The 26,410-nt window shown below is 38.2% G+C and overlaps 4 protein-coding genes across 4 annotated transcripts; 3 read left to right on the plus strand and 1 right to left on the minus strand.

Moving 5' to 3' along the window:
- Positions 1-1,511: 1,511 nt before the first annotated feature.
- Positions 1,512-5,704, plus strand: LOC104247693 (uncharacterized). Its single transcript, XM_070149998.1, has 10 exons — positions 1,512-1,915; positions 1,999-2,148; positions 2,241-2,338; positions 2,640-2,916; positions 3,000-3,182; positions 3,225-3,368; positions 3,760-4,186; positions 4,445-4,574; positions 4,685-5,196; positions 5,279-5,704. Exons 4-10 carry the CDS (start codon positions 2,679-2,681, stop codon positions 5,349-5,351), a joined length of 1,707 nt encoding a protein of 568 aa, XP_070006099.1. The 5' UTR covers positions 1,512-1,915; positions 1,999-2,148; positions 2,241-2,338; positions 2,640-2,678; the 3' UTR covers positions 5,352-5,704.
- A 1,388-nt stretch (positions 5,705-7,092) lies between these two features.
- On the minus strand, positions 7,093-9,906 carry LOC104211683 (uncharacterized). The gene is made up of 3 exons (XM_070149243.1): positions 8,630-9,906; positions 7,638-8,382; positions 7,093-7,554 (listed from the first exon to the last, which is right to left on the minus strand). The coding sequence occupies exons 1-3, from the start codon at positions 9,904-9,906 to the stop codon at positions 7,093-7,095; spliced, it is 2,484 nt and encodes an 827-aa protein (XP_070005344.1).
- A 7,350-nt stretch (positions 9,907-17,256) lies between these two features.
- Positions 17,257-18,441, plus strand: LOC138871372 (uncharacterized). Its single transcript, XM_070149244.1, has one exon. The coding sequence runs from the start codon at positions 17,257-17,259 to the stop codon at positions 18,439-18,441; it is 1,185 nt and encodes a 394-aa protein (XP_070005345.1).
- A 27-nt stretch (positions 18,442-18,468) lies between these two features.
- On the plus strand, positions 18,469-19,923 carry LOC138871373 (uncharacterized). Its single transcript, XM_070149245.1, has one exon. The coding sequence runs from the start codon at positions 18,469-18,471 to the stop codon at positions 19,921-19,923; it is 1,455 nt and encodes a 484-aa protein (XP_070005346.1).
- The last annotated feature ends 6,487 nt before the right edge of the window (positions 19,924-26,410 follow it).

The following is a 26,410-nucleotide window of genomic DNA, read 5'->3' on the forward strand; positions in this document are numbered from 1 at the left end:
ATTTAAAATGTTTATCAAAAATAGCCACTACTAAGGGGGAAAAGACACAATTACCCTTTCTCTATTTCTTGTATAATCCCAAAATCGACGAAAACCCTTATTTCATTCGTTCAGAGTTCTGTGTTTCTTCATCTTCTTTGTATGCAAACTGCAATCTCAGTTAAACTTCTGCTCCTTCATCTTCTCCGTCATCTTCCGTCATCTTCATCTTCATCTTCTCCGTCATCTTCTGTCCTTCATCTTCTCCGTCATCTTCTCCGTCATCTTCGTTTTTCTTTATTTGTAAGTTGGTTCAATGCCGTGTGAAGTATGTGTGAAATTTCAAAAATTAGCATTATATGTTGATTCAGTGTAGTATATTTTGTGTGATTCTGTTTTTGATAAATTTTTAGTGTGTGAAATTTGAAATGTGTTTGTGGTTGATTCAATATATTTGATTATGTAGGTATATTTCATAAAAATAGTCGTAGAAATTCATAAGCTTACTGATTATGAATTTTCAGTTAACTGTGTTCATTAAATGTAAAGAAGAAACGACATTAAATTTTGTAGTTGGAATTCAAAGTTAAGGACTGATTGTCCTTAACTTTTGCACATGAAACTTGAAGTTAAGGACAAAGTGTCCTTAACTTTGGATGTTGAAAGTATATGTTAAGGACTATATTTCCTTAACCTATGCACTTACAATTTAAAGTTAAGGACTGATTGTCCTTAACTTTTGCACATGAAACTTGAAGTTAAAGACTAAGTATCCTTAACTTTTGATGTTGAAAGTAAGTTAAGGACTGTATTTCCTTAACCTTTGCATTTACAATTTAAAGTTAAGGACTTATTGTCCTTAACTTTTGCACATGAAACTTGAAGTTAAGGACTAAGTGTCCTTAACTTTGGAAGTTGAAAGTATAAGTTAAGGACTGTATTTCTTTAACGTTTGCACTTAAAATTTAAAGTTAAGGATTGTATTTGCTTAACTTTTAAACTTGAAATTTTAAGTTAAGTCCTAATCTTTGTTTGTTTTTCCTTCTTTTCTAGTGTTATAATGGAAGGCGATCATTTTTTTGATTTTGACGATTGGCGTAATTTTCTGGTATATTGGAAAGGAGATTTTCAATATAAGGAAACAATTAAAAGTTTTCTGTCGAATGGCCAATGGAAGAAATTGAGGGAAAGTATTTTTGGCAACTTCTTCAGATTACAAAGTGTGAAGTTCTCGGGTAAACTTATGCACTGTGTATTGCTTTCTGAAATTGTTAGTAATGAACCTGATTCGATGACCTTCAAGGTATTTGACCGCGATATTAAGTTTACTCGTGATGCATTCCATATTATTACTAGTTTGAAGTCTTATTCGTCGCTTGACATGAAAGGTTTAAATGAGAAAGAGAATAGGCTTTTAAGAGTCTATTTCCCTGGAAAGGACAAAATTGAGTTGGCTGATTTGTATAGTTTTATTTCTAGTCGCCCACATGGTACAACTTCAACATTTGCTGGCAGTGATGATGATGCTTTGAAGTTGGCAACACTCTATTTTGTTGAGTCGGTTTTGATGGGCAAGAGGAAAAATAGGAATGTGTCGGAGCAAATAATGAAAATTGTTGACGATGATGCACTTTGCGCTTCCTTCAACTGGGGCTCTCTTGCTTATGAGACGCTATTAAAATCATTGAAGAGTTGCTTGAAATCAAATGAGAATGATGTGAAGAAGGAGAAAGAGAAAGAAAAAGATATTGATAGCTACACTTTAGTTGGCTTTCCTTTTGCGTTTTGTGTCTGGATTATGGAAGTACTTCCTATTTTCCAAGAGAAACAATTTGTGAACTTCAAAGAAGTTGGTTATCCTCGAATGTTATGTTATTCTGAAATGAAGTCTCCACAATTTGATGCTCTTTGTAGAAAATATTTCCATAATAAAAAAGTAAGTTAATGTAATTACTATCTCTTTTTTTGTTTATTTGTTTTAGTTATGTATACTTATGTTTAGTTTTTCTTATATAATAGGTGTTTAAGTTGATTGAGGTGTCACCCTTTATTCCCGTGGAAGAAGAAGATACACAGCCTCTTTGTGTGGAGGAGCCAGTTTCACAAGATCAAGGCTCAAGGTCTTCTTCCACACAATTTGACGAAGGCGTACTTAAGGAAATTGTTAGAGTATGTGTTTCTGCCTTTGAATAGTATTAGTTTTTTATTTGATTATTTCTTGCTTACGAACACCTTTTTTTATATTATATTTTTTGATTCAGAGATTATCAGAGAGTTTTAAGAAGGATTTGCAAGCAGAAGTTACCAAAGTTAATCAGAAAATTGTTGTATCAGAAAAAAAATTGAGAACGAAATCAAGGTAATTTCAGTTAGTCCAACTTTAAGATTTTGTGTCCTTAAATTTTGAACTTGGAATTGAAAGATAAGGACTTCTTGTCCTTAACTTTTGAACTTTGAAATGAAACTTAAGGACATCATGTCCTTAAGTTTTGAACTTGGAATTCAAAGTTAAGGACTTCTTGTCCTTAACTTTTGAACTTGGAGTTCAAACTTAAGGATTGCATTTCCTTAAGTTTTGAACTTTAAGTTCAAACTTAAGGACTGCCTGTCCTTAAGTTTTAAACATGTCCCTTCTCTTTGTAACTTAGTTGCTTTCTCAGGATTTAAAGAAAACTCTAGGATCAAAGCTTGATACTTTGATGAACATGTTTGGGAAAGCTGATCAGATGAACACAGATAGAGAATCTAGTGTTCCAATTAGAAAATATGGAGTTGATGATCATTGTCGTGCTACTGAGCGTACTGGCATATTCAACCAAGATGCAGGTGGTGTTGAACGTGATTATATGGATGTGCATGCAGAGGGTCAGTATGAAAGAGAATTTAGAGATGCACATCTAGATGATGAAACTGAAAATGTTACTGATATTGGGAAAGGTTAGTTATAGATTTTGATTTTTATTTTCGTTGAAATGTATATTCAATAGATTAATACATATAAACTATGCATGTGCATGCAGAAGTTTGTGGAGTGCCGGAGAAAATTTGTAGAGTTTGTGGATTGCAATCACAGGAGGATTTAACAAGTCCATTGGGGACAAGTGTCAGCGAGATTGTATGCAAATGCTTAGAAGGAACGTATGATCTCTCTACACCGCTGTCATACAAAGAAAAATTTGGAGTTCAAACTTGTGCCAGTCAAGGTTAGATAAAATTTTCATTATATATTGTATCTTTTGAAGCAGCAAGCGAAGAAGCTGGAGTGCAGTATCAAGAGAAAACTGGACTACAATCTCAAGACATAGGCAAAAGTGAGATTGGTTCCAAATCTATAGATGCAACATGTGATGATGATGATCTAGCTGGAATGATCTTGGATATTGCAAATGGTTAGGCAATGCTTTTTTAATTTTATATATGTTTGTTTTAATTAAAGATTATTAACATATTAGGTGTTGTAATTCTTTTTGCAAAATCTTGTCAACAAGCATCTAAAGATCATGGTGAACAACTGCAAGATAAAGAAAATGTGGAATTGCATGAAAAAGAAAATGCTGAACGTAATATTTTAGCTGAGTTGTCTCTTGAAAAAGCACAAGAAGGTACTGCGGAGAAGACATGTACTGATTGTGCCCTAATTATTATATGTACAATTGAAATTTTGTCTCTTCATTTGACCTGTTGCAGAAAACTAATATGAATATGTGTATATATATATATATATATATATATATATATATATATATATATATATATATATATATATATATATATATATAGTGTCACCAGTAGAGGAAAACAAAGAGGACACCAATGATGACAATCTTAACCAATATACAAGGAAAAGAAAGAGAGACAGTATTGGTTATGATGATCCGTCATTTTCTCTTCCTACTCCTACTCCTCCAAGTATACAAATGGACATTGATGCGACTTTGACTATGGAGGGTGAAGGAAATGTTGAAGAAGAACTTGGTCGAGGTAAAAGGAACAAGAAGTTAAGCTGGCAGTTGAAATCTCCTTTTGATAAGGAAGGAAAAACAGTAAGTTCCAAGGCAGACAATCAAAATACTCTGAAGAGTTCAGGTTGGATAAAATCAACCTATACTCGTAGGTGTATTTTTCATTATGCCAAAGAAGATGAAAAATTAGTGAAGAAATTCATTGTGTGGTTGGGCAAGGAGAAAAGGAGAGGTCGCAAAAAAGAGTAAGTCTCTTAATGTGTTTCACTACATCCTTAACTTCTGTGATTGTAAGACTAATTTTAGGACTAACTGTCCTTAACTTATAGATTCAAGTTTAAAACTTAAGGACTTCTTGTCCTTAAGTTTGAATTCAAAATTCATAAGCTAAGGACATGCAGTCCTTAAGTTTGAGTATCAAATTCAAAAGCTAAGGACACTTGGTCCTTAAGTTATAGATTAAAGTTTTCAAAATTCTAACTTGACATTTTCAAAATTTTCAGGGGACAAATTGATTTATATGCTGATGATAATAGTTTGAGGAAAAAACCATACAAATTGTATCATCAAAAAATCAGTAGCAAAATGTTTTTCCTTGAGCTTTCAGATAGCAAATTTGTTCTTGATGATAAGGTTAGATAATTCACAAGGCATTTATTTTTTCTATTATTAATTTATCATTTTTTCATTATTTTATGACTGATTTGTTATTGATTTGTTTTATTTTTTGCCTTTTTATGAAGCATATTGACATTGCTCTCTATTATCTGAGAAAGAAGGAATGCTACCACCCTCGCGATCATCCTTTTCGATGCACAACTACTGATGTTCTTTTTGATAATTATATGGCACTTGTGTATAAAGATTTCAGTGAAGATGCTAGTGATGAGTTTTGGTGTGCTGGTGATAATCAGTTATTTCTGACACCATATGTGTGGGGGGACAACCGTAGATGTGGAATTGCATGGACTGAGGTTGACAAAATCTTTTTTCCATGTCGGCTTCCTTCAGAAGATGATGAAGTTGTGACACACTTTTTGTTGGAAGTATTGGACTTGAATCAAAAAAAGATTGATGTATATGATTCCATATACAGTGATCCATATGAAGCAGGAATGAACTACATGCAAATGTATGCACGCATGATCCCCCATTTGCTAAAGTTCTCACAGTTTGACAAAAATCACAAGTCTTTTGGGAATGTCTTCAACAAATTTGATATACAGTGGCAAAGATCACCACACCAAACTGGATCGTACGTGTTATTATTTGTTATATTATTTATATGTACTTAAGATTTATTGTTTAATTCACTGCATATCTTACATTTCTCTTAGGACTGATTGTGGTGCATTCCTGATCAAATTTGCCGAGTTGCTGATGATTGGAAAGGACGTGCAACAATTCTAACCCGATGACATAAAAGACTTTCGAAAAGAACTTGCTGCAAATATTTGGGAACATGGTGAATGGAAAAGAAATTCTGGTTATGATACTCCACCATAAAATGTTGGTGATGATTATGAGAGTGAAAATGAAACATTCTGTCCAAAGGAGTTGTAAAGAAATTGTGGTGTTATTTTTGTATAAAATTGCTGTAAAGGTGACATCTGAATTATGCCAGTTTAGGATAGTTCTGAAATATTCTGTAAATTTGTGAAAAGGCACTTATATTTTGTTTTGTTGGCATAGCGTAATTTTTTGTAACAGCTATGCAAAATTACAATTTCAAAAGTTATGTCAAGGCATTTTGTTATTTATTTCGTTGTTTCTCTCAACTGTTGATTTGTCCATTGAGTTTGTTAGTATTTGTTCATGACTAAGTGTAAGTGAACTTCAAATTCAAAGTTAATGACCAAATGTCCTTAACTTTTGAACTTGAAATTCAAAGTTAAGGACCGACAGTCCTTAAGTTTTGAACATGAGACTATAACTTAAGGACCTCATGTCCTTAACTTTTGAACTTGTATTTCAAACTTAAGGACTCCTGTAGTTAATGACAAACACTCCTCAAGTTTTTAACATGAGACTATAACTTAAGGACCTATGTCCTTAACGTTTGAACTTAAAATTCAAAGTTAAGGACAGACAGTCCTCAAGTTTTTAACATGGGACTATAACTTAAGGACCTCATGTCCTTAACGTTTGAACTTAAAATTTAAAGTTAAGGACAGACAGTCCTTAAGTTTTTAACTTGTATTTCAAACTTAAGGACTCCTGTAGTTAATGACAAACAGTCCTCAAGTTTTTAACATGGGACTATAACTTAAGGACCTATGTCCTTAACGTTTGAACTTAAAATTCAAAGTTAAGGACAGACAGTCCTCAAGTTTTTAACATGGGACTATAACTTAAGGACCTCATGTCCTTAACGTTTGAACTTAAAATTTAAAGTTAAGGACAGACAGTCCTTAAGTTTTTAACTTGTATTTCAAACTTAAGGACTCCTGTAGTTAATGACAAACAGTCCTCAAGTTTTTAACATGGGACTATAACTTAAGGACCTATGTCCTTAACGTTTGAACTTAAAATTCAAAGTTAAGGACAGACAGGTCCTTAAGTATTTAACTTGTATTTCAAACTTAAGGACTCCTGTAGTTAATGACAAACAGTCCTCAAGTTTTTAACATGGGACTATAACTTAAGGACCTCATATCCTTAACTTTTGAACTTGAAATTCAAAGTTAAGGATAGACAGTCCTTAAGTTTTTAACATGGGACTATAACTTAAGGACCTCATGTCCTTAACTTTTGAACTTGAAATTCAAAGTTAAGGACAGACAGTCATTACGTTTTTAATATGGGACTATAACTTAAGGACCTCATGTCCTTAACGTTTGAACTTAAAATTCAAAGTTAAGGACAGACAGTCCTTAAGTTTTTAACATGAGACTATAACTTAAGGACCTCATGTCCTTAACTTTTGAACTTGAAATTCAAAGTTAAGGACAAACAGTCATGACGTTTTCAAAATTGCAAGTTGAACTTACTGACTCCTGTTAATAACTTTTAATTGTTGAACTCAAAAGAAATTAAAAGAACGTAACAAGATATAAATATTGAAAATCTATGCATCCGCTCAAATTAGAATAATAATGAATACAATCTATAGCAAAAACTTAAAAGAATCGATAAGCATAAGTGTATATTTCTACTCTTCTCTATGCTTTCTTGAAAATGGATGGAGTGCCGGAGAATATATACAAACTATTCTATTATGACCAATTCTTCTACAAAGACCACATTTGAATGTTATTTTTGATGGCTCGGTAGCAGGAATATGCCTTTTCTTTTGCCTTCTACCTGGTGGCACTTTGAAATCTGGAGGTTTAACAATTTGTGACTTAACACTCTCTGGTACAATCCATGAATCAGTATGTCCTACAGGATGTATTTGTCTTTCATATGTTTTCAGCCAAGATTCCTTTAAGTACCAGTGCGAACAAAAGTCAGACTTCTTGATGTTTCTCTTCTCGATAGCTGCAATTGCATGTATGCATGGTAATTCATCAAGTTGAAATTGAAAACAATCACATGTTCTTTTGTTTAAGTCCACCAAGAAAGTTATTCCTTCTTCTTCAACTCTAGAACGCCATGAATCAACAGGGAAGACCTTCAATGTTGAAAAATTATAAGTGAGTACATTATGTTAAAAAATGTCAAAATCATAATATAAACATAAAACATAATACTTACGTTCAAAGTAAATGCTAAATCTATTCTGTTCTTCAATTCCTCCTCTACCCAACAAGAAACATCATAAAATGTTCCTTCTGCTTTATTTCTTCTTTCATAAAACCAATGTTGTAGCTTCACTTGAATGAAATCCATCATTCTTAGTATAGGCAGCTCCCTTGCTTCTAATAGCACTGAATTCATCGACTCAACTATATTTGTTGTGAGCATGTCATATCTTCGTTGTGGACTACAAGAACGTGCCCATCTTTCCGGTGGTTCTTCCATCAAGTAGTCATAAGTTTTCTTATCTACATTTGCAATATCTGACATGTATATGTCAAATTCTTTACGCTTGTATACTCTTGCAGCACTTTGGAAAAGTTTTATGACCTCACTTTTCACCTTTCTTCGCTTTAGGTTCTGCTCCAAATGATAGATGCAAATCCCATGATGGCTTTCAGGATATACCTTTACAATGCCATTTGCAATAGCTTGATGCCTGTCTGATAAAAAAATCAAATTCTCACGGCTCCCAATTGCATTGCGAAGCTGACTAAAGTACCACTCATAGGAATTGTTGTTTTCAGATTCTGCTATTCCAAAGGCTAATGGGAAAATTTGGTTATTTGCATCTTTTGAAACTGAAATCATTAAAACACCACGATATTTTGACTTCAAAAAAGTCGCATCAATAGCAATCACTGGTCTACAATGATTCCAACCAGCTATCGATGATCCATATGCGTAAAACATATAAAGAAACCTGAAAATACAATATAAAACAAGGTTAAAATACCCGAAGTTTAGGACAGTCAGTCCTTAACTTACATTTACAAGTTATAAAGTTAAGGACATGTTGTCCTTAACTTTTATTTCAAAGTTCAAAACTTAAGGACTGGAAGTCCTTAACTTTTAATTACAAGTTCAAAACTTAGGATAGGCAATCCTCAACTTCTGGTTATAACTCAAAAGTTAACAAGGTTAAAGACAACATGTCCTAAATTGTTTACCTGTTGTTGTCGTCTATCTTTATGTTAGTATAAGTTCCCGGGTTTTTACTTGTCATCATATACAAGTATGAACACAATAATTCATAATTTTCTTCGGGACTTCCTCTTATTAAAGCGGAAGCATGTTGAATAGCACGCCACGCCTTGTGATATCCAATGTCTAGTCCATGCAATTTTTGCATCTCTGCCATGACAAAAGCTGGTGTAACTTCAAATCTTGGGTCCCGAAGATTATCGATAATGTAACCACTAATCAACTTTGAAGTAGCATGCCTTTGATCTGCTTTCCTAGTGTTAACAGAGCAGTCATGCTTTTTCTCAAGCTTTACTATCTTGAATAATGTTGAGTCTTTAATTCTGAAAGCACGCACACACCAACGACACCTATCATCATTGCATGTCAACGAATATCTTGTTGAGCTTGATCTAACAACTTTGAATTCAAAATGTCCTTTGATTGCTACATTAGAAAAACAATTAATTATGCTCTTCTTCTTGTCAAATACTGATCCGACTTTTATTTGATCCAAAGAAGCATTTTCTCTTAATATCGTAGTTGGGGATTCTTTTTGTTTCAAATTTGATCTTCGTTTAGTTATTTGAGTGCAGGTTTTGTCAGCAACTACTTCGATTACCGGTGCACTCTCTAAGACTTGAATACCCAAAGCTTGTTCGTTGTCAATCTCTATAATGCTTTGTCCTTCTACTTGAATAGAATCAAATGTTTGATGCACCTCTTCATTTAATGGTTGAGCTTCAACCATATCTACTTCAACTATCTGTTGGCATCGCTCTTGATTGTCATGTTGAGTTTTTGTGTTGGCATGTTCATTGCTTGTTGATGCAAAAACTCTTTCCGAAATATCAACTATGAAACGACAGCTCTTGAAGAGTGAATGAGTTTTTAGCAACTCTATACATGTGTGAAGATCTAAATCTTTGGATACAAGCATTCCTTTGCTTGTTCCAAGGTTGATATCAAACCATATCACTATTTCAAACTTTTCTCTATCCAATTCAATAAGCTCAAAAATCTGTTTAACGAAATCTTCAAACTGAATTGACTCAGGTGCTAGGAAAAGCTTTGTTTGATGATCAAGATATTTATAGTCTTCAGTCCATCTACCATTAAAAGCAACTATTATGCATATTGTTTCCATCCTACAAGTCAAGAGAATGAGAAACAAAGGACATACGTTATAAAGCAATCCTTGTAGAATTAAGAACATGTGTACTGTAAGTGCAAGACCAAGATAAGGACTGTCTGTCTTTAACATTTAAACATGTAATTAAAGTTAAGGACTGTCAGTCCTTAACATTTAAACATGTAATTAAAGTTAAGAACTGCCAGTCCTTTAACATTTAAACATGTAATTAAAGTTAAGAACTGTCAGTCCTTAACATTTAAACATGGAATTAAATGTTAAGGACTGCCAGTCCTTAAGTTTTAAACATGGAATTAAAAGTTAAGGACTTTCATAGAATTAATGTTCTTATTTTTTTGAATTCAATTTCCAAAATGAGGACACTATATCCGGAATACAGAATTATCATAGGAGGCGGTGTCTATAGATTTATCAATCCAGAAATTCAAAAAAAAATCAAATTCTTATCTAATATATAATCAAATCAATACAGATCTAAAAAAGTATAACTATAGCTAAATAAAAATTGATAGAAACACATGAAATTACAAATTACTGTTTATCTATGTTGTTTTTTTGGATTAGATTGCTGAATTTTTGAAATCGGGAAGAGAAATGATGGTTCGTCCTCAGTTGATCGCCGCTGCTGCTGTTGCTCGCTTTTTCTCTTTGTGTAACTACTGCTTGTGTTGATAGCGTAGGTATAAGTTATACCAGAAGGGTATTTTCGTCCAGTCAGGTATAAGTTTTTTAAAAGGAGTGGCTAAAGTCTAAATACATTGAAAACAATGGCTTTAAAATAAAATCCACAGCTTTTAGTGGCTATTTGTGCCGTTCGCCCAGGATTTTGGGCTGGTTTGGTTGGGTGAGTGATGGGCTAGCTGATGGCCGAAGTTTGGGCTTGAAATGGTCCTGAAATTCCTTTCTTCTTAGTATTTCTTTAGACTCCTAAATTTAATTTAATTAGCTCTTTCAAATGTATTATATAATAAATATTAAGTTAATAATAATGTTAATAGTAATAATTGTAATAATAATAATAATAATAATAATAATAGTAGCAATAGTAATAGTATAATGAAATTGTAATAGTAATAGTAACAACGACAAGAATAGTAATCGTAATAGTAATCTTAATAATAATGTGAGCACGTGATTTTTACTTCACAACAATTACTCCAAAAGAAATAAAAAAAAAAGTAAAAATAATTTTCCTTTACATGCAATTTTTGAGAATTTTTTGTGGTATTTTATTAATTATTTGCATTTTTGTGCGTGCATGTTTATTTTTTCATAATTAATGAAAAATACAAAAAAATAATATATGCGCATGTGCATTTAGTAATTAATTTTGCATTTTTAGAATTAATTAGTCATATAAAAGGAAAATACAAAAAAAATACCCTTAGGATTTAATTTTATAATTTGTGGGTTAAAACTTAAATCATAATTTATTTGGCAATAATCGAAAAATCATAAAAAAATAGGCATTTTGTATTTTTTGTGTTTAACTGTGATTTTTGTACTTAACCTAATATTATCTAAGTTAATTTGGCTTTTATAAGTTAGAATAGGATTTTAGGTTTTTAAATTTTGAAAATTAGTTTGAAAAAGAAAAAAAAAAGAGAAGAAACAAATTAAAAGAAGAGAAGGAAATCGGACCAGGCCCAATAATCATCAGCCCAATTCAAACATCCCTTTACCCGGTCCAATTGGCCCAAGCCTCACAGACGTCCCAAACGACGTCGTTCCGTCATGCCCCATCCTGACCGTTGATCTCACTTGATCAACGGTCCAGATCGTCCAACCCTCACCCACATCCATTATCCGACTCTGACCCGTTACTAAACCGGACCGCCCCATCATTTCTTTTAAATCATAGCCGTTGGATCCCATCACCCAATGGCCCAGATTAAGAGATCAATTTTTTAATATGTCAAAGACCCCCCAAACCCCTTTACCCGTCTCATTTCCAAACACCACCCCCCTTCGTCTCTTTCAGAGACGATCCAAACGACCTCTGAACCCTAAGCGCCGCCCATCCATCCCCTCACCGTAAACCCGGCGACAACCGCTCCGAATCCGACCAAAATAACACACCTGAACCGCCAAAGCACCCTCTTTCCAAAACCCTGAACCTTATTCTTCGAATCCTCGTAAAACCCTTCGAATATTGGATCGAAGATGAACCCTAAAATCCCAAAAATGGGCGAGTGGGGGTTATTGTGAATGGATTAGGTCTGTTTGGACTTTATTCTTGTGTTTTTAGAAAACAAAACACACGAATAATGTCCGAGTGGACCAAAATTGGTGAGATGTAGAAAATTCAAGTTTTTTCTTGCTTAGATCGATTTCAGGTACTTCTGTTTCCATTTTTCTTGTTTATTTTTAGTCGTTTGATGTCGTCTTGTTCTCCTACTACCCTTTCTTTCGATTTCTTTTTCTTCACAATTTTGCCGTCTTGTTCTCCTACTACCCTTTCTTTCGATTTCTTTTTCTTCACAATTTCGCCGGTTTAGCCTGTATAATTAGGTCGATTGTTTGTTTGTTCGTATACGGTTATCGACTATGACTCAATCGTATGTTAGTTAATCCGTTATGAATTGGATACGAATGTTAATCGATAGGTAAAACTTTACTGATTCTAATTTTTAGCTTGTGTTGGAATTTCTGTTTGCATTTTTTTTGTTTAAGAATTCGATTCGCTTTGCTGATGCTCGACTCATTAGTTAAGCTCACTGTTAATTGATTTTGTTTGGGTTTGTTTAATCCTAATGTGCTTACTGCTGAGTTTTAATGGATAATTGGATAGTTTTGAGTCAAGATCACATTGTGTTTGAAGTTCAGTCCAGAATTAAGGAAGTTGAATTGGTTATAGCTGCAATTTTAATGTAGATTTCAGAGTTTAATTTGGGATTTTGAAAACCTAAAAAGGGTTTAGATTAAGTGGACTGCCAGTTGAGTATATAGTGAACCATTAAATTAATGAATAATTTAATCAAAAGAGGGAATCTATAGTGCAAATACATTCTGACTGACATCTTTAAAGGTGAGAAGTCATATGTAGGATGAGTTTTAATAATAAAAGCTGAGAATGCACATGGAATAGGTAGTGAAACCTGTTTGTACAGTAGGATATGCATTATTTTTTGAACTTCAGGAGATGTTAAATAAGAAAACCCATGCCTAGACAACAAAAGGTGGAAATGACAGATTAGAAACTATACTTTAAGTCTGGGCAGCCTGTTTATTTTGAAAGGGGAGGGCTCCTCTTTTCTAAAAGGCCTATAAAATCAAACAAGAGGAGACCTCTAAAAGAAGAACTTCAGCCATAAAAGATTCCCATTGAAAAGTCTCTCTAACTTTTCTCGAAAAAATTTTGAAATTTGCATTTTGACATTCAAATACAAAAAAAAAACCTTCAAAACAAAACAAAAAAAGAAAAATAACAGAAAACTACAAAAAATAGAGTACTGTTGCATTGAAGTATTAGATCAGTTGCAGGTTAATTGTTCATTCTGATTCCTACTGATTCTGAGGTTCGAATTCGAGCTATTTTGGGTATTAGTCAAACTGTTTTGGGTAGTTTACTGGCAGAGGTAGTTCTGGGTGAAATTTCAAGTTTGCTGGGTTTTAATCAAGTCTAATTTGAGCATTCGGTTGGTCTTCTTCTCTCACTTCTGGGTCATCGAGGTTGTTCTAGAGTCGAATCTGACCCTGTGCTGCTTGGATTTTGGTTAGTGTGGCCTGCTAGTTACTGCTGCTGATACTTCATTCTCATTTTTCATATTTCCAGGTACACACTCGAATTAAGTTTTGATGTAGCTTTGACTTGAAAGATGAAATGGAAATATTCATGCCTTGGCCTCCACATCTGTGCTCATGTAGCTTACCCTGTACCTGTGTTTCAAAAATAGATATTAGTTGATGTGTAATTACTTAATGTAGCTTAGTTTCGATTGGTATTGTTTGGGATGGTATACTGTATAATTAGAATTGTTTTGGACCATTAATGGACTATCTAGTTGCTAAACTTTGGTTAGTTAATAACCTTAATAACGTCATTTTGTGATTAGTTTAATTGAAAGCTTTAGCAACAGAATTAACTGGTTCTAGATCTGCATTTTGCAATTAATCATTAAACAGTCGAGTAGTGGACTAATTTTAATTCATTTGTAGTTAGTCTTGGACTGTCCTGGGCTGGCGTAATTGGAAATTTGTGTCAATACAGTTGTTTAGTATAGCTTTAGTATGATTCAAGTTCATTTAGCATTAGATACCTTATTCATAGACAGTGAGTCATAATTTAATCTGTGCTTAAGGGAATCCATCAATAACTCACGTAGTTTGTTAGTTTAATAGCATGAAGTTGAGTTTTAACTTGGATTGCCGAGTTTATACAACTATATACGTTTTGAATTCAAAAGCACTAGATACATCTCATCTCTGAAATAATACACGCTGCATTTGCATGTTGAAAGGCCATCTCATCCCCACCCCTTTATAAATGAAATTAATGTTCATGTTTACCATATATGTGCACTGTTAAATGAATTGAATGGTCTGAGTGTCCATTGATTGAGGACTAGCGTGCAATTTGAATTAAAAAGGGTTATTTGGGCATAAAACACTGGCAGGCCTCGAAATTGAAACCGTTGTCATGTTTCTGGGCCCACTATGGGCTCAAACCGTCCAGCCTAACACAATATGGGCTGTCTTGAACGAGTTGCTAAAAATGATATATTTTTATTTATTTAGTTATTGGGCCTGGCTGATTTGAAATGGATTTATAAGGATTTGGCCCTTTCAAATAGGCTAAATAATTAGGGTTTCTTCTTTTATTATTAGAGACAAATTAAATAGAAAATCGTAGTTTGCTTTAGGTTGGCCTTCAAAAAAAAAATGATGAGACGAGCCTCGCCAAATAAAAAAAATGCAAATTGCGGGGCCCTCAATAATTGGTCATAATAAAATACTTAGAATTCGGAATGGCCGTTTAGCGAATTTCACGGCCTTCCCCAAAAATAATAATATGCTAGCCTCTTTAGGCGCGTTTCTTAATAATATTACCTCCTTAAACTCGGGTGCACATTTATGTGACCCAAATCCAAATCTCAACGGAGTCGAAATGTGTCAACAACCACGGGTGCATTGATTGCGACGTGGTTCGAGACGCGTTTTCACGACGTTGCAATTCTATTAAAAATAATAATAAAAGCGGTTTAAAGTTAATAAAAGCACATAAGTTATAACATGTATTAAAATCAGATATTTAGCCATTACAACAATTTAAGCGACCGTGCTAGAACCACGGGATCCGGGGGTGCCTAACACCTTCCCTCGGGTCAACAGAATTCCTTACTTAGAATTTCTGGTTCGCAGACTTCAAAAGGAAAGTCGAAATTTCCTCGATTTGGGATTTAAAATAAATCGGTGACTTGGGACACCAAATAAACTATCCCAAGTGGCGACTCTGAATTGAATAATTAATCCCATTTCGAATAATGTCACTTAAATTGGAAAAACTCCCTTATATACCTTCGGGTGTGTAAAAAGGAGGTGTGAGAAATAATAGTAATAATTTCATGACGAAATAATAATAATACTAATTAAAATGTTGGTCGCATTCATAGTAATAATATTAACACTAATGCTAATATCAAATTAATATTAATACAAATACTAATAATAGTGGTAGTGACAAAAATAAGGTATTTAAATTATTAATAACTTAAAAGCTCATAAAAAATTAATTGGAAGAAAGGAGGGACAAAATTGGATGTCAACAGTTACCCCTCTTTGACCGGAGACGATGAAAGAGTTTTCGGGCAAATAATATTGACTTAGTAGCCAATTTTGTCCCGACCATCAAGGTTGGAATGGGACAAAGGGGACGTAAAAAAAATGATTGCGGCCGAATTCCGGTTTTGAATTGCCTACATGATAATAAGTGAATTTAACTATATTCAGGCCCTAAATAACCGCCTTCTTGCATAGTTTTAATAATAAAAGTGATAACAAAATGCTCTTATTAGTGCTTTTTATGATTTGCAGGTTATATATGACTAGGGAAGGCTAGGGAGCACTTTTGGAGTAAAAAAAATGAAGAAAGAGAGGCCAACCGTGAAATGTCCCAAGTGAACCACGCAAAAACAGGCTGAAGAATCAGAAAAATGACTCTGCCGCGGTTCCACCGCGACCGCGGCAGAACCGCGGTGAAGGATGCTCGCGGACAGAAGGAGATTCAGAGGAGCTGTTTGGCCGCGGTTCCATCGCGACCGCGGCAGAACCGTGGCAGGCGCGAGAAAAGTGCAGGGACTAAAACCTGTTTTAAACACTACCAAGAGAGTCATGTATTGATTTTTAGAGTATCTTGGCAAGAAAAACAATTGTGAGGGATCACCCAAAACATCTTTCTTCCTTTCTTTGATTTTTATTGCTAGTTTATGATGAATCTTATCTTAGTTTGTTCACTCATAGTTATGAGTAGTTAAATCTTTTGTCTAAGGTTTTGATGGAACCTATTGAGGGATGAACTTCTTGTTTATGTGAATACAAATTGCTAGTTTCAATCTTTATTTATTCAACTATGTTCTTGTTGTAGTTAATTGACAGGATCCTCAATTAGCTATGCCTATTTAGTGTGCATAACTCGGGAGAGAGTGCATATTTAGGTTATTGTTGAATAACACCACTCCTAAAGTATAAGAGGAATCTATAACTGCGGGTTTAAAGGCGGGATTAGGGATAACGAAGCCTTGGGTGCAATCTTAAGTGAACTGTGTTAATTAAAGCTAGCTAGTGTATCTCGGGAGAGTGCAATAGTATATTACTGTGATTACTCGGGAGAGATTTATGGTAAGACGAGCGTTCATGATTGATAGAGAAGTGTTGGTACATTTGTATGAAGCATAAACAGAATGGATTCCATCAATAGGGGAAATCTTTACCTTAGCTTTATCCCATCATTGTTTACAACCTTAGCGTTTTAGTTTACAACTTGTTTAATTTACTTGCAATCTTAGTTACTAAAGAAACCATCAACTTGTGATTCAAACATTTGGGAAGATGGTTCTGAAGAGTTTAGTGGGTCCAAAGATTGTGATTGATAGGTTAACTCTCTGTGGGATTCGACTCCGGACTTGTAAACCGGATTATATTTGCAACGACCGCATTGTCCTTTTTATAAGGCATAGTTGGGCGTGATCAAATTTTGGCGCCGTTTCCGGGGAGTTAACGGAATTATCAATTACCATTGATAGAAATACAAAAATTCTTAGTGTAGGCAGTTTCTCTACACCCAATTTTTGATTGAAACTTTTGACGGTTGTTGACTTGGTTGCACAGGTGTATACCTAGAAACTCTACAGGACTGGAGAACTACTTGAAGGACTCTCAGACCCTGAGAAAATATTCAGGGCATTGAACCGTGCCAACAGAAGACTTCAACCACCTTAACAAACAGACAAATTCGAAACTGACATGGGAGACGCAATCGACCCCAACGGAAACGGCAGGCATGAGCAAGTCAACTTGAATGTCAGAGAAGCGGCACCCCTGGTGCCCGAGGGTGCACTGTATGACTGGGCACATCCCACATCTGACAATTTGGCTACTGCCATAGTTGTGCCCGCAATACAAGCTGAGTCGTTCCAGAGCACAAATAACATGCTGCACTTGTTGCAAAACAAGGGACTCTTCTCTGGGACACAACTTGAAGATCCTCAGCAACACCTGAAGAACTTCCTGTCAATCTGCAAGACCCAGAGGCAGCCCAATGTCACTCCAAAGGCTATCGGGCTATTATTGTTCCCATTCTCGGTGACAGGAGCTGCACAGGTTTGGCTAAACTCACTCCCCATAAATTCTATAGCAACGTGGGATGAGTTAGTCAAGCAGTTTCATAACAAGTTTCATCCACCCAATAAAACTGCCCAACAAATTGATGAGATCGTGAGCTTCAAGCAGAAATCGATGGAGACACTGCATGAAACATGGGGCAGGTTCAAAGGAATGTTGGTTATGTGTCCACATCATGGTATTCCAGAACAGATGTTGGGACAACGATTTTATATGGGACTGTCAGATGGGTTGAAGAATATTGTGGATGCCTCAGCTGGTGGGGCATTCCTGAGCAAGACATGGAGTGAAGGTCAGAGTTTACTAGATAAAATGGCACAGAATTCGGGATGGACATCCAGGAATGCACCCATCACTCCAGTGGTGCACTTAGTGCCTCTTGATCCTTCAAACACTATGGATGAAAATATGGCGACTCTCCTGACACAAATGAGCATCCTCACCAAAAAGGTGGAGGAATCAGGGCAGAAGCAGCAGGTACACATAGTAGATACTACCAATGGGGGCCTGTGCACATCTTGCATTAGTCAGCCAATTGGTAATCCTTGGAATACAGAGCTTGATCATCATCATCAGCACCCTGAAAATATGAATTATGTTGCTAACTATGGGGGTCAGAGACAGGGAAATCAGAACTGGGGTCAGCAGACTCAGCAGCAGTACAGACCACCTCAGCCACAATATAACGCCGGAAACATTGGAGGTATGAGACCCCCCAACAACATGGCACCGTATCCTAGACCACAGGGGTACAACAATCAGCAGCAGGGGTACCACCCTCCTCAGCAACAGCATGGTGGAAGATAGGACGATGGGTTTGCTAGATTGGAAGCAATGATGCAGCAGGTTATTGGGTCCACTGCAAAGATAAACGAGAGAGTAGATGCACATGACGCAGCTATCAAAAATATTGAAGTGCAAGTGGGACAAATTTCAATGTCTCTGAACAATCGTCCTCAAGGGATGCTACCTGCAGATACCCAAATCAATCCTAAAGATAAGGGCCCGAAGCAGTTGATGGCGGTGAGTCTCCGTAACGGCAGGGATCTCGACGAAGAGCAAGAGAGAGCTCGTGACAATATACAGGCTGAGACACTCATTCAGGTACCCATTGAGCTGGATGAATCCACAAGGTTGACAGATGTGACAGTCCAGCCTGCTCAGGAAGAAAAGAATACTCCGCAGGAGACCGAGAAAGTTGCTGAAGCAGTTGAAGAGCCGGTAGTGGAGATAGTAGCCGAGAAAGAAAAGTCCCAAGCGATTGGGAAGAAAAGCCCTCCTCCACCATTTCCACAGAGGTTAGCCAAGCATCAAAAGGAGGAGCAATACAAAAAGTTCTTTGAGATGCTCAAGCAAATTCGGGTAAATATTCCATTGACTGAAGTCTTAAAGGAGATGCCTGGATACACAAAAATGATGAAAGACTTAATGTCCCGAAAATTTGATTTCCAAGACTTGGCTACGGTGACACTTACTCAGACATGCAGTGCAGTGGCAACTAGACCTGTTGCTGAAAAGCTCTCTGATCCAGGGAGTTTTACTATTCCATGTACAATTGGAAACTTTGCTTTTGCGAAAGCACTCTGTGATTTAGGGCCCAGCATTAATCTTATGCCCCTGGTCATTTACAAGAGGTTGGGCATTGGGAGAGCTAGACTCACCTCTATGTTGCTACAGCTGGCTGACAGGACTGTGAAGCGTCCATTTGGGATCCTGGATGATGTACTTATTCAGGTGGGGAAATTCGTGTTCCTTGCAGATTTTGTAATATTGGATTGCAAGGTGGATGAAGAAATTCCTATCATCTTAGGAAGACCTTTCTTGGCCACATGGAGAGCTCTTATTGATTGTGAGACCGGGGAGCTTAAGATGAGGCTCAATGACGAAGAGATTATTTTTAATGTGCAGAAATCTATGAGGCGCCCAAGTGAGTTCGCAAATTGCTCTCTTATTGATGCCGTGGATGTAATCGTACAGTCTGATGATGAAGTGTTGACGATTGAGGATCCCCTCGCTGCATGTTTGACGAATTTGGAGGAAGTGAACGGTGAGGACTTGGCAGAATGGGTGTTGGCATTGGAAGATAGAGGGTTCTGGGATAGAGAACTAGAGTTCGAGCCCCTACACTTAGGAAAGAGAGAAACTCCTCCAGCTAAGCCATCCATTGAAGAATCACCGAAGCTGGAACTAAAGCCACTGCCAACCCACCTCAGGTATGAATTTTTGGGACCCGACTCCACTCTACCTGTTATTATCTCATCTGGTTTGTTAGATGTGCAGGTCCAATAGCTTCTACAGGTATTGAAGGAGTGCAAATCTGCCATTGGGTGGACCATGGCAGACATCAAGGGGATCAGCCCTACTTACTGCATGCATAAAATTCTGCTGGAAGAAGGGCACAAACCTTCCAGGGAACATCAGAGGAGGCTGAATCCAAATATGAAGGAAGTGGTGAAGAAGGAGGTGATAAAGTGGTTAGATGCGGGAATTATTTTCCCAATCTCTGACAACAACTGGGTGAGCCCAGTTCAATGTGTGCCTAAGAAGGGTGGCATGACGGTTGTGAAGAATGACAACAATGAACTAATGAGAACCATCACAGGCTGGATAATTTGCATGGATTATCGAAAGTTGAATCTAGCCACCCGGAAAGACCACTTCCCACTTCCCTTCATTGATCAAATACTGGATAGATTGGCAGGGAGGTCACACTTTTTTTTTTCTGGATGGGTACTCAGGGTACAATCAGATCTCTATTGCACCTGAGGACCGAGAGAAGACCTCCTTCACATGCCCTTATGGCATTTATGCCTTTAGGAGGATGCCCTTTGGCCTATGCAATGCACTAGCCACATTCCAACGGTGCATGATGGCCATATTCACTGACATGGTTGAGGAAATAATGGAGGTGTTCATGGATGACTTCTCAGTGGTGGGGAGTTCATTTGATGAGTGCCTGGTGAATTTGACGCGTGTGCTGAAACGGTGCATCGAGACTAATCTGGTGCTGAACTGGGAGAAGTGCCATTTCATGGTACAAGAAGGCATAGTCTAGGGGCACCGAGTGTCTATCAAGGGAATAGCGGTAGATCGAGCAAAGGTTGATGTAATAGCAAAGCTGCCTCCACCAACTTCGGTCAAAGCAATCAGAAGTTTTCTTGGACATACCGGTTTCTACCGGCAGTTCATAAAAGACTTTTCCAAAATCACCAACCCTCTCTGTAAGTTATTAGAGAAAGATCACCCGTTTGTGTTTTCTGATGATTGCAGGGTAGCGTTTGAGGAGTTGAAGTAGAAGCTGGTCACAACACCCATCATTGTTGCCCCCAACTGGGAGCAACCGTTCGAACTAATGTGTGACGCTAGTGACTACGCAGTGGGGGCAGTGCTGGGCCAGCGGAAGGACAAATTGATGCACCCAATCTACTATGCCAGTCGAACGCTTAGTGGAGCTCAATTGAACTATACGGTGACTGAAAAGGAGATGCTAGCTGTGGTGTTCGCATTTGACAAGTTCCGGCCCTACCTGATAGGATCAAAGGTAATTGTATACACTGACCATGCTGCTCTCAGGTACGTAATAGAAAATAAAGACTCTAAGCCACGCCTGATTCATTGGGTATTACTGCTGCAAGAGTTCGATCTTGAAATACGTGACCGCAAAGGCACTGAGAATCAAGTCGCTGATCACCTATCACGACTTGAGGGAGCTGAAAATGCAATTGAAGTTGAGGAAATTCTGGAAACTTTTCCAGACGAGCAACTGCTCACCATCACTCATCAGGAAGCGCCATGGTATGCGGACTTGGCCAATTACCTGGCCAGTAGTATAGTTCCTCACGACCTTTCATCGGTCCAGAGGAAGTGATTTTTTCGTGAAAGCTGCTTGTACTATTGGGACGAGCCCTATCTCTTTAGAATATGCCTGGATAACATGATCCGGAGATGCGTCTCTGAGATAGAACAATCTTCTATTTTGCAGGCTTGTCATGCATCGGCTTATGGTGGACACTTTGGAGAGATCAGGACAGCAGCAAAGGTGCTAGAGGCCGAATTTTCTGGCCAACTGTGTTTAAAGATGCCCACTCATAGGTGAAGGGTTGTAATGAATGTCAACGCACCGGGAACATTTCCCGGTGCCACGAGATGCCCATGAACCCAATTCAGGAGATAGAAGTGTTCGACGTATAGGGGATTGATTTCATGGGTCCCTTCGTCAGCTCTTATGGTAATAAATACATCCTTGTTGCCGTAGACTATGTGTCCAAGTGGGTGGAAGCTGTAGCATTGCCCACCAATGATGCAAAAGTGGTGGTGGGGTTTCTAAAGAAGAACATATTCACCCGCTTCGAGACACCACGAGTGATTATCAGTGACGGAGGCACTCACTTCTGCAATAGAGCCTTCGAGAAGTTGCTTACAAAATACGATGTGCGCCACAAGGTGGCTACTCTTTACCACCCGCAGACTAGTGGACAGGTTGAGGTATCCAACAGGGAAATCAAGAGTGTGTTAACAAAAACTGTGAACGCTACGAGAACTGATTGGGCGAGGAAGTTAGATGATGCACTCTGGGCCTACAAGACAGCTTTCAAGACACCAATTGGTATGTCACCATACAAGTTAGTGTTTGGGAAGGCCTGTCACCTATCTGTAGAACTTGAGCATAGAGCGTGGTGGGCACTGAAACAACTAAATTTAGACATGGAAGCTGCGGGCACGTCAAGGGTCAGAGAACTGCATGAGCTTGAGGAGTTCCGGTATCTTGCTTTTGAGAGCACAAGGCTGTACAAAGAGAGAATGAAGAGGCTACACGATCAAAACATCGTTGAGCGGAACTTCAAACCTGGGAACATGGTATTGCTATACAACTCAAGACTGAGGTTATTCCCGGGTAAGCTGAAGTCACGATGGTCTGGACCATTTTGAGTAGTTGAAGTTTTCCCGTCAGGAGCGGTTGAAGTTGCCACTGAGAATGACTCTCGTACATTTAGATTCAATGGTCATAGATTGAAGTTGTATGTGGGTATGAGCGAACCTAAGGAAGGGACTGAACTGCATCTGACTGAACCACAGAGGTCGAGCGAGCCTTAAATGCGCTCTTCCTGCGTCGTGCAGCGACGTTAAATCAGGCGCTACGTGGGAGGCAACCCGCGAAATTGTTGTAAGTGTAACATAAAAAAACGTCAGAATCAGAGACGCGGTCAGACCGTGGTTCCACCGCGACCGCGGTCAAACCGCGGTACTGACCCTTCTCTGAACCCAGGCCATCGCAGTTACACCGCGATCGCGGTAAAACTGTGGCCAGGGAGACCCTCTGAACTTGGTCTACCGTGGTCCTACCGCGGCAGACGCAGACGGGGTCCAGGTAAGTTTTTCGTTTTAATTTTTTTTTTCTTTTTCACCTTTTACCCAAAATACCCCCCACCTACCACTAACCCCCCCCCCCCAATTCGCCCAGATTCAGCAAAACACCCCCACTCCCTTCTCTCTAATTCCTCTCCCACTTCTCTCTATCTTCTCTTTTCTCTTCTCATCTTCACATCACTCCATTATCATCCTCCCCTACTATCCACCTTCTTCATCCACTTTCCCTCAACCAAACAAGTAAGTTGCTCTTTCTCTCTCTCTATTTCATCTTCTAACTTAGTATAATTTAGCATAATTGTATTTAGTTTAACCCTAGGTAGGGTTAGTATAACTTTTGTCAATTTTTGCTTTCTTTCATGGTTTTTATTGTTGTATGGTACTGTTGTGAAATTGTTTGGTGTCATAGTGTGTGGGCCTTCATGGTGTTTATGATGTTTTAGCCTAGAAATCATTTTTTTGGGGTGTAGTTGTTATTAGGCACCATGTGGGTCAAAATATTAGAGTTTTTGTGATATTATGGGGCGGGTTATACCCACTCTTAATTAGGGGGTGTTATACTTGGTGATTGGGGGTGTTGTCACTGTTTGATAATATGTGCAAGAGTAGTGTGGGGTGGTGTAGGCCGAATGTTGTACGTAGTTCTGTTGTAAGGCCTCTGTGGAGATTGTAACTTTCCCTACCTTGCTTGTGTGGCTAGTCTGCCAAGAAGAACTCAATGGGGATGGTGTTTTGGTGCCATCGGGTGGCGAAGTCTGAGTACCCATATGACGGACACTAATTAGGATGAATTTAATGGTTATGAATTTTCCTGACTCATTGCAGGTATTATGGCCCGTAAAAAGCAAAAGAAAGGGGCAGACACATCCCAACAACCGACATATGACGAATCCAGGTTTGAATCGGAACGAGCGGAGGACGATTTTCATGCCAAGGCTGGTAAGAACTTCATTCATGAGTTGCAAATTGACCGGGCAGACCTCCGCGTGGAACAGAAGGAAATGTATGAAGAAATTCGAAGGCGCGAAATGGAATTCCTCTTTGATGACCCCGGCCCAGCGAACCAGATGATGGTTAGGGAGTTCTACGCGAACTGCCCAGCACATATGCTGCGGGAGGTGACTGTGCGAGGCACAGGGGTAGATGCCTCAATTGAAACTATCCGTCAGGTATTGAGGCTACCCCGGTTCACGGGCGATATTGACTACTACCATAATAGACCAGGTGTCACGTGGGAAGTTATGACTGATGTAGTTTGTTCTAGTGGGAGACCAACCTGGATCAAGGACCACATCACCCTGAACTCCAACTCTTTCACGCACTTGGCTAAGTGTTGGTTGACTGTCATCTGCAGCCGGTTCATGCCCTCCAGCAACACCACAGACGTGAACTTCAACAGAGCCCTATTGACTTGGTGCTTCGTGACGAAGAAGGATTTTGATATAGCACAGGTAATTGGTGACGAAATGGTCCTGCGGGGACCGCTGCTGTCAAAGGGATTTTACTTCCCTTCCTTGGTGACTGCACTGTGCTTGCGGAGGAGGGTCCCCACTGATCCTGCTGATGGAGCATTGGCACCTGAAGCACCATTCCGAGCTTCACACATCAGAGTGGGCAGGGGCACACATACAAAAATTGTGTTAGATGATGAGGCTGATGACCCGGTTCCTCTTGCACCGTCCAGGAGATCTAATGACAGTGTCAGACCCTCTCGGCACCCCCATACTAGGGCAGGCTTTGCCAGATCTCAGTCTACCAGGTCTATGCTGCGTTCCATGGAGGAAGAGGTCGCGGATCTCTACACCTCAGTGGATGGCCTACATACACGGATGAATGCCATGTCTCAGAGGCAGGCCCGGTCTGAGAATAGGTTCATGGCCTGGTTCCGTGCTTTGGGGAGAGCTTGCCATGTAGACCCCAGCACAGTCTCCGACTCTGATTGAGTCTCAGGGAAGTCTTCTTACCCTTCTGCTCTTTACTTTCTTGATATGACATGGGGACATGCCATGATTTTAAGTGTGGGGTAAGAGACTTGCTCTAGTTATATGTGTACTGTACATAGACATTGTGTGTGTTGTAGCATGAAATTGATGTTGCTGTATATAATTGACTGTAATTATATTAGGAGTCTGACTTGGCCCAATGACGGACACTTGTCGACGGGTCTCTTGAGGGTCCAAGTCAGATATATTTATAAAAAGAAAAAATTTAAAGGTAGAGGACTCTTCCTGAGGACGGACCACTGGGACAGGACTCTTGAGGGAAGTAGTCCATGAAGATTTTTTTATTTTATTTATTTTTCTTTTTAGGTAGTGTAGTAAGTCCCCCTTGGTTTTTCTTTTGGTCACGGTTCTTTTCCAAGGGTTTTTCTTGAACCGGGTTAGGTAGATTTTTCTTTTGTAGTTAAGACTAAGATGGGTAAAGGCTAGAATGCTACCTCTGATGTACACACCTGCAACCAACTAAAATGAACCTGAGAGTGTGACGTCTAGGCTCAGTTGTGGACTTGTAAATCTATGCCTTAATTTTGCACATCTTGCTTTGCTTGAACGCTCGTATGAGTGTGTTGATAGACTGATCCCGAACGAGTTACATGCTAAGTGTGTGTGAGATTTTACTTGCATTCTGTGCGTGCGTGCGATACCTAGAACTTGCCCTGTGTGTTTGCAAAGCGAAATAGAAGCTGTTGGGTTTTAGAGATGATTGAGGCATTTCTTTGTGTAAGCCTACATATAATGGTGAATCCACCTGTCTATATTGCCATAGTTAACCCCTTTGAGCCTGAAGCCTATTCTCTGATAACCCTATAATGACCTATATCCCTGTGTTTGAATAGCTGATTGTTTGAACCTATACCTCCAAAAAGCACTTGAATCACTAAAGAACATATAAAAGTCAAAGTGTGGGGTGGTAGGGAGTTAGCGAAAAAAAATGGGGAATCAGGAATGAATTATTTGAATGGTGCACTGGTACCTTAAAAAAAAAGCCAGTTTCACCTAAAGGAAAGTAGGGGTCACTTGTGAAACAAAAATGTGGAGGAATGATTGGGCTGAGCAGGGAAATTGAGATAAAAGGAAGTGTGTATTAAAAGTTCTTAGGGAGGCTAGTCACTACATCCAAATATATCTTACCCGTCCCTTAGCCTACATTACAACCAAATAAAGACCTCTTGATCTTTGACTAAAACAGCTCGATTAGTAGAGTACTACACTAGGGGCAAGCTTATAGTGTGTCTGTGCGGCATGTGAATGTTCTTTGCTGAGAGTGAGTGAATTTTTTCTATCTTCAGTTCCTTGTGTTTGAATTTTATGCGTGTGGAACTTCTCTCAGACTTTTGATGTGAGGGAATGTGACTCGGGAAGGAAAAGTAAGTCTTCAACTCTGTTAGAGTAACTAGAGTGAGCGCAAG

The sequence above is a fragment of the Nicotiana sylvestris genome, chromosome 6 (assembly GCF_000393655.2).
Source record: "Nicotiana sylvestris chromosome 6, ASM39365v2, whole genome shotgun sequence".
Lineage (NCBI taxonomy): Eukaryota > Viridiplantae > Streptophyta > Magnoliopsida > Solanales > Solanaceae > Nicotiana > Nicotiana sylvestris.

What these genes read in the sequence shown, in the direction of transcription:
- LOC104211683 (XM_070149243.1), bottom strand. Translation starts at nt 9,906, where the DNA reads ATGTTAAAGACAGACAGTCCTTATCTTGGTCTTGCACTTACAGTACAC. An exon ending in AAGATAGACGACAACAACAG is followed by an intron (nt 8,383 to 8,629) that starts GTAAACAATTTA and finishes TTGTATTTTCAG; the next exon opens with GTTTCTTTATATGTTTTACG. An exon ending in ATTTAGCATTTACTTTGAAC is followed by an intron (nt 7,555 to 7,637) that starts GTAAGTATTATG and finishes TCAACATTGAAG; the next exon opens with GTCTTCCCTGTTGATTCATG.
- LOC104247693 (XM_070149998.1), top strand. Translation starts at nt 2,679, where the DNA reads ATGAACATGTTTGGGAAAGCTGATCAGATGAACACAGATAGAGAATCT. An exon ending in GATCTTGGATATTGCAAATG is followed by an intron (nt 3,369 to 3,759) that starts GTTAGGCAATGC and finishes ATATATATATAG; the next exon opens with TGTCACCAGTAGAGGAAAAC. An exon ending in TCACCACACCAAACTGGATC is followed by an intron (nt 5,197 to 5,278) that starts GTACGTGTTATT and finishes CATTTCTCTTAG; the next exon opens with GACTGATTGTGGTGCATTCC.
- LOC138871372 (XM_070149244.1), top strand. Translation starts at nt 17,257, where the DNA reads ATGGGAGACGCAATCGACCCCAACGGAAACGGCAGGCATGAGCAAGTC.
- LOC138871373 (XM_070149245.1), top strand. Translation starts at nt 18,469, where the DNA reads ATGATGCAGCAGGTTATTGGGTCCACTGCAAAGATAAACGAGAGAGTA.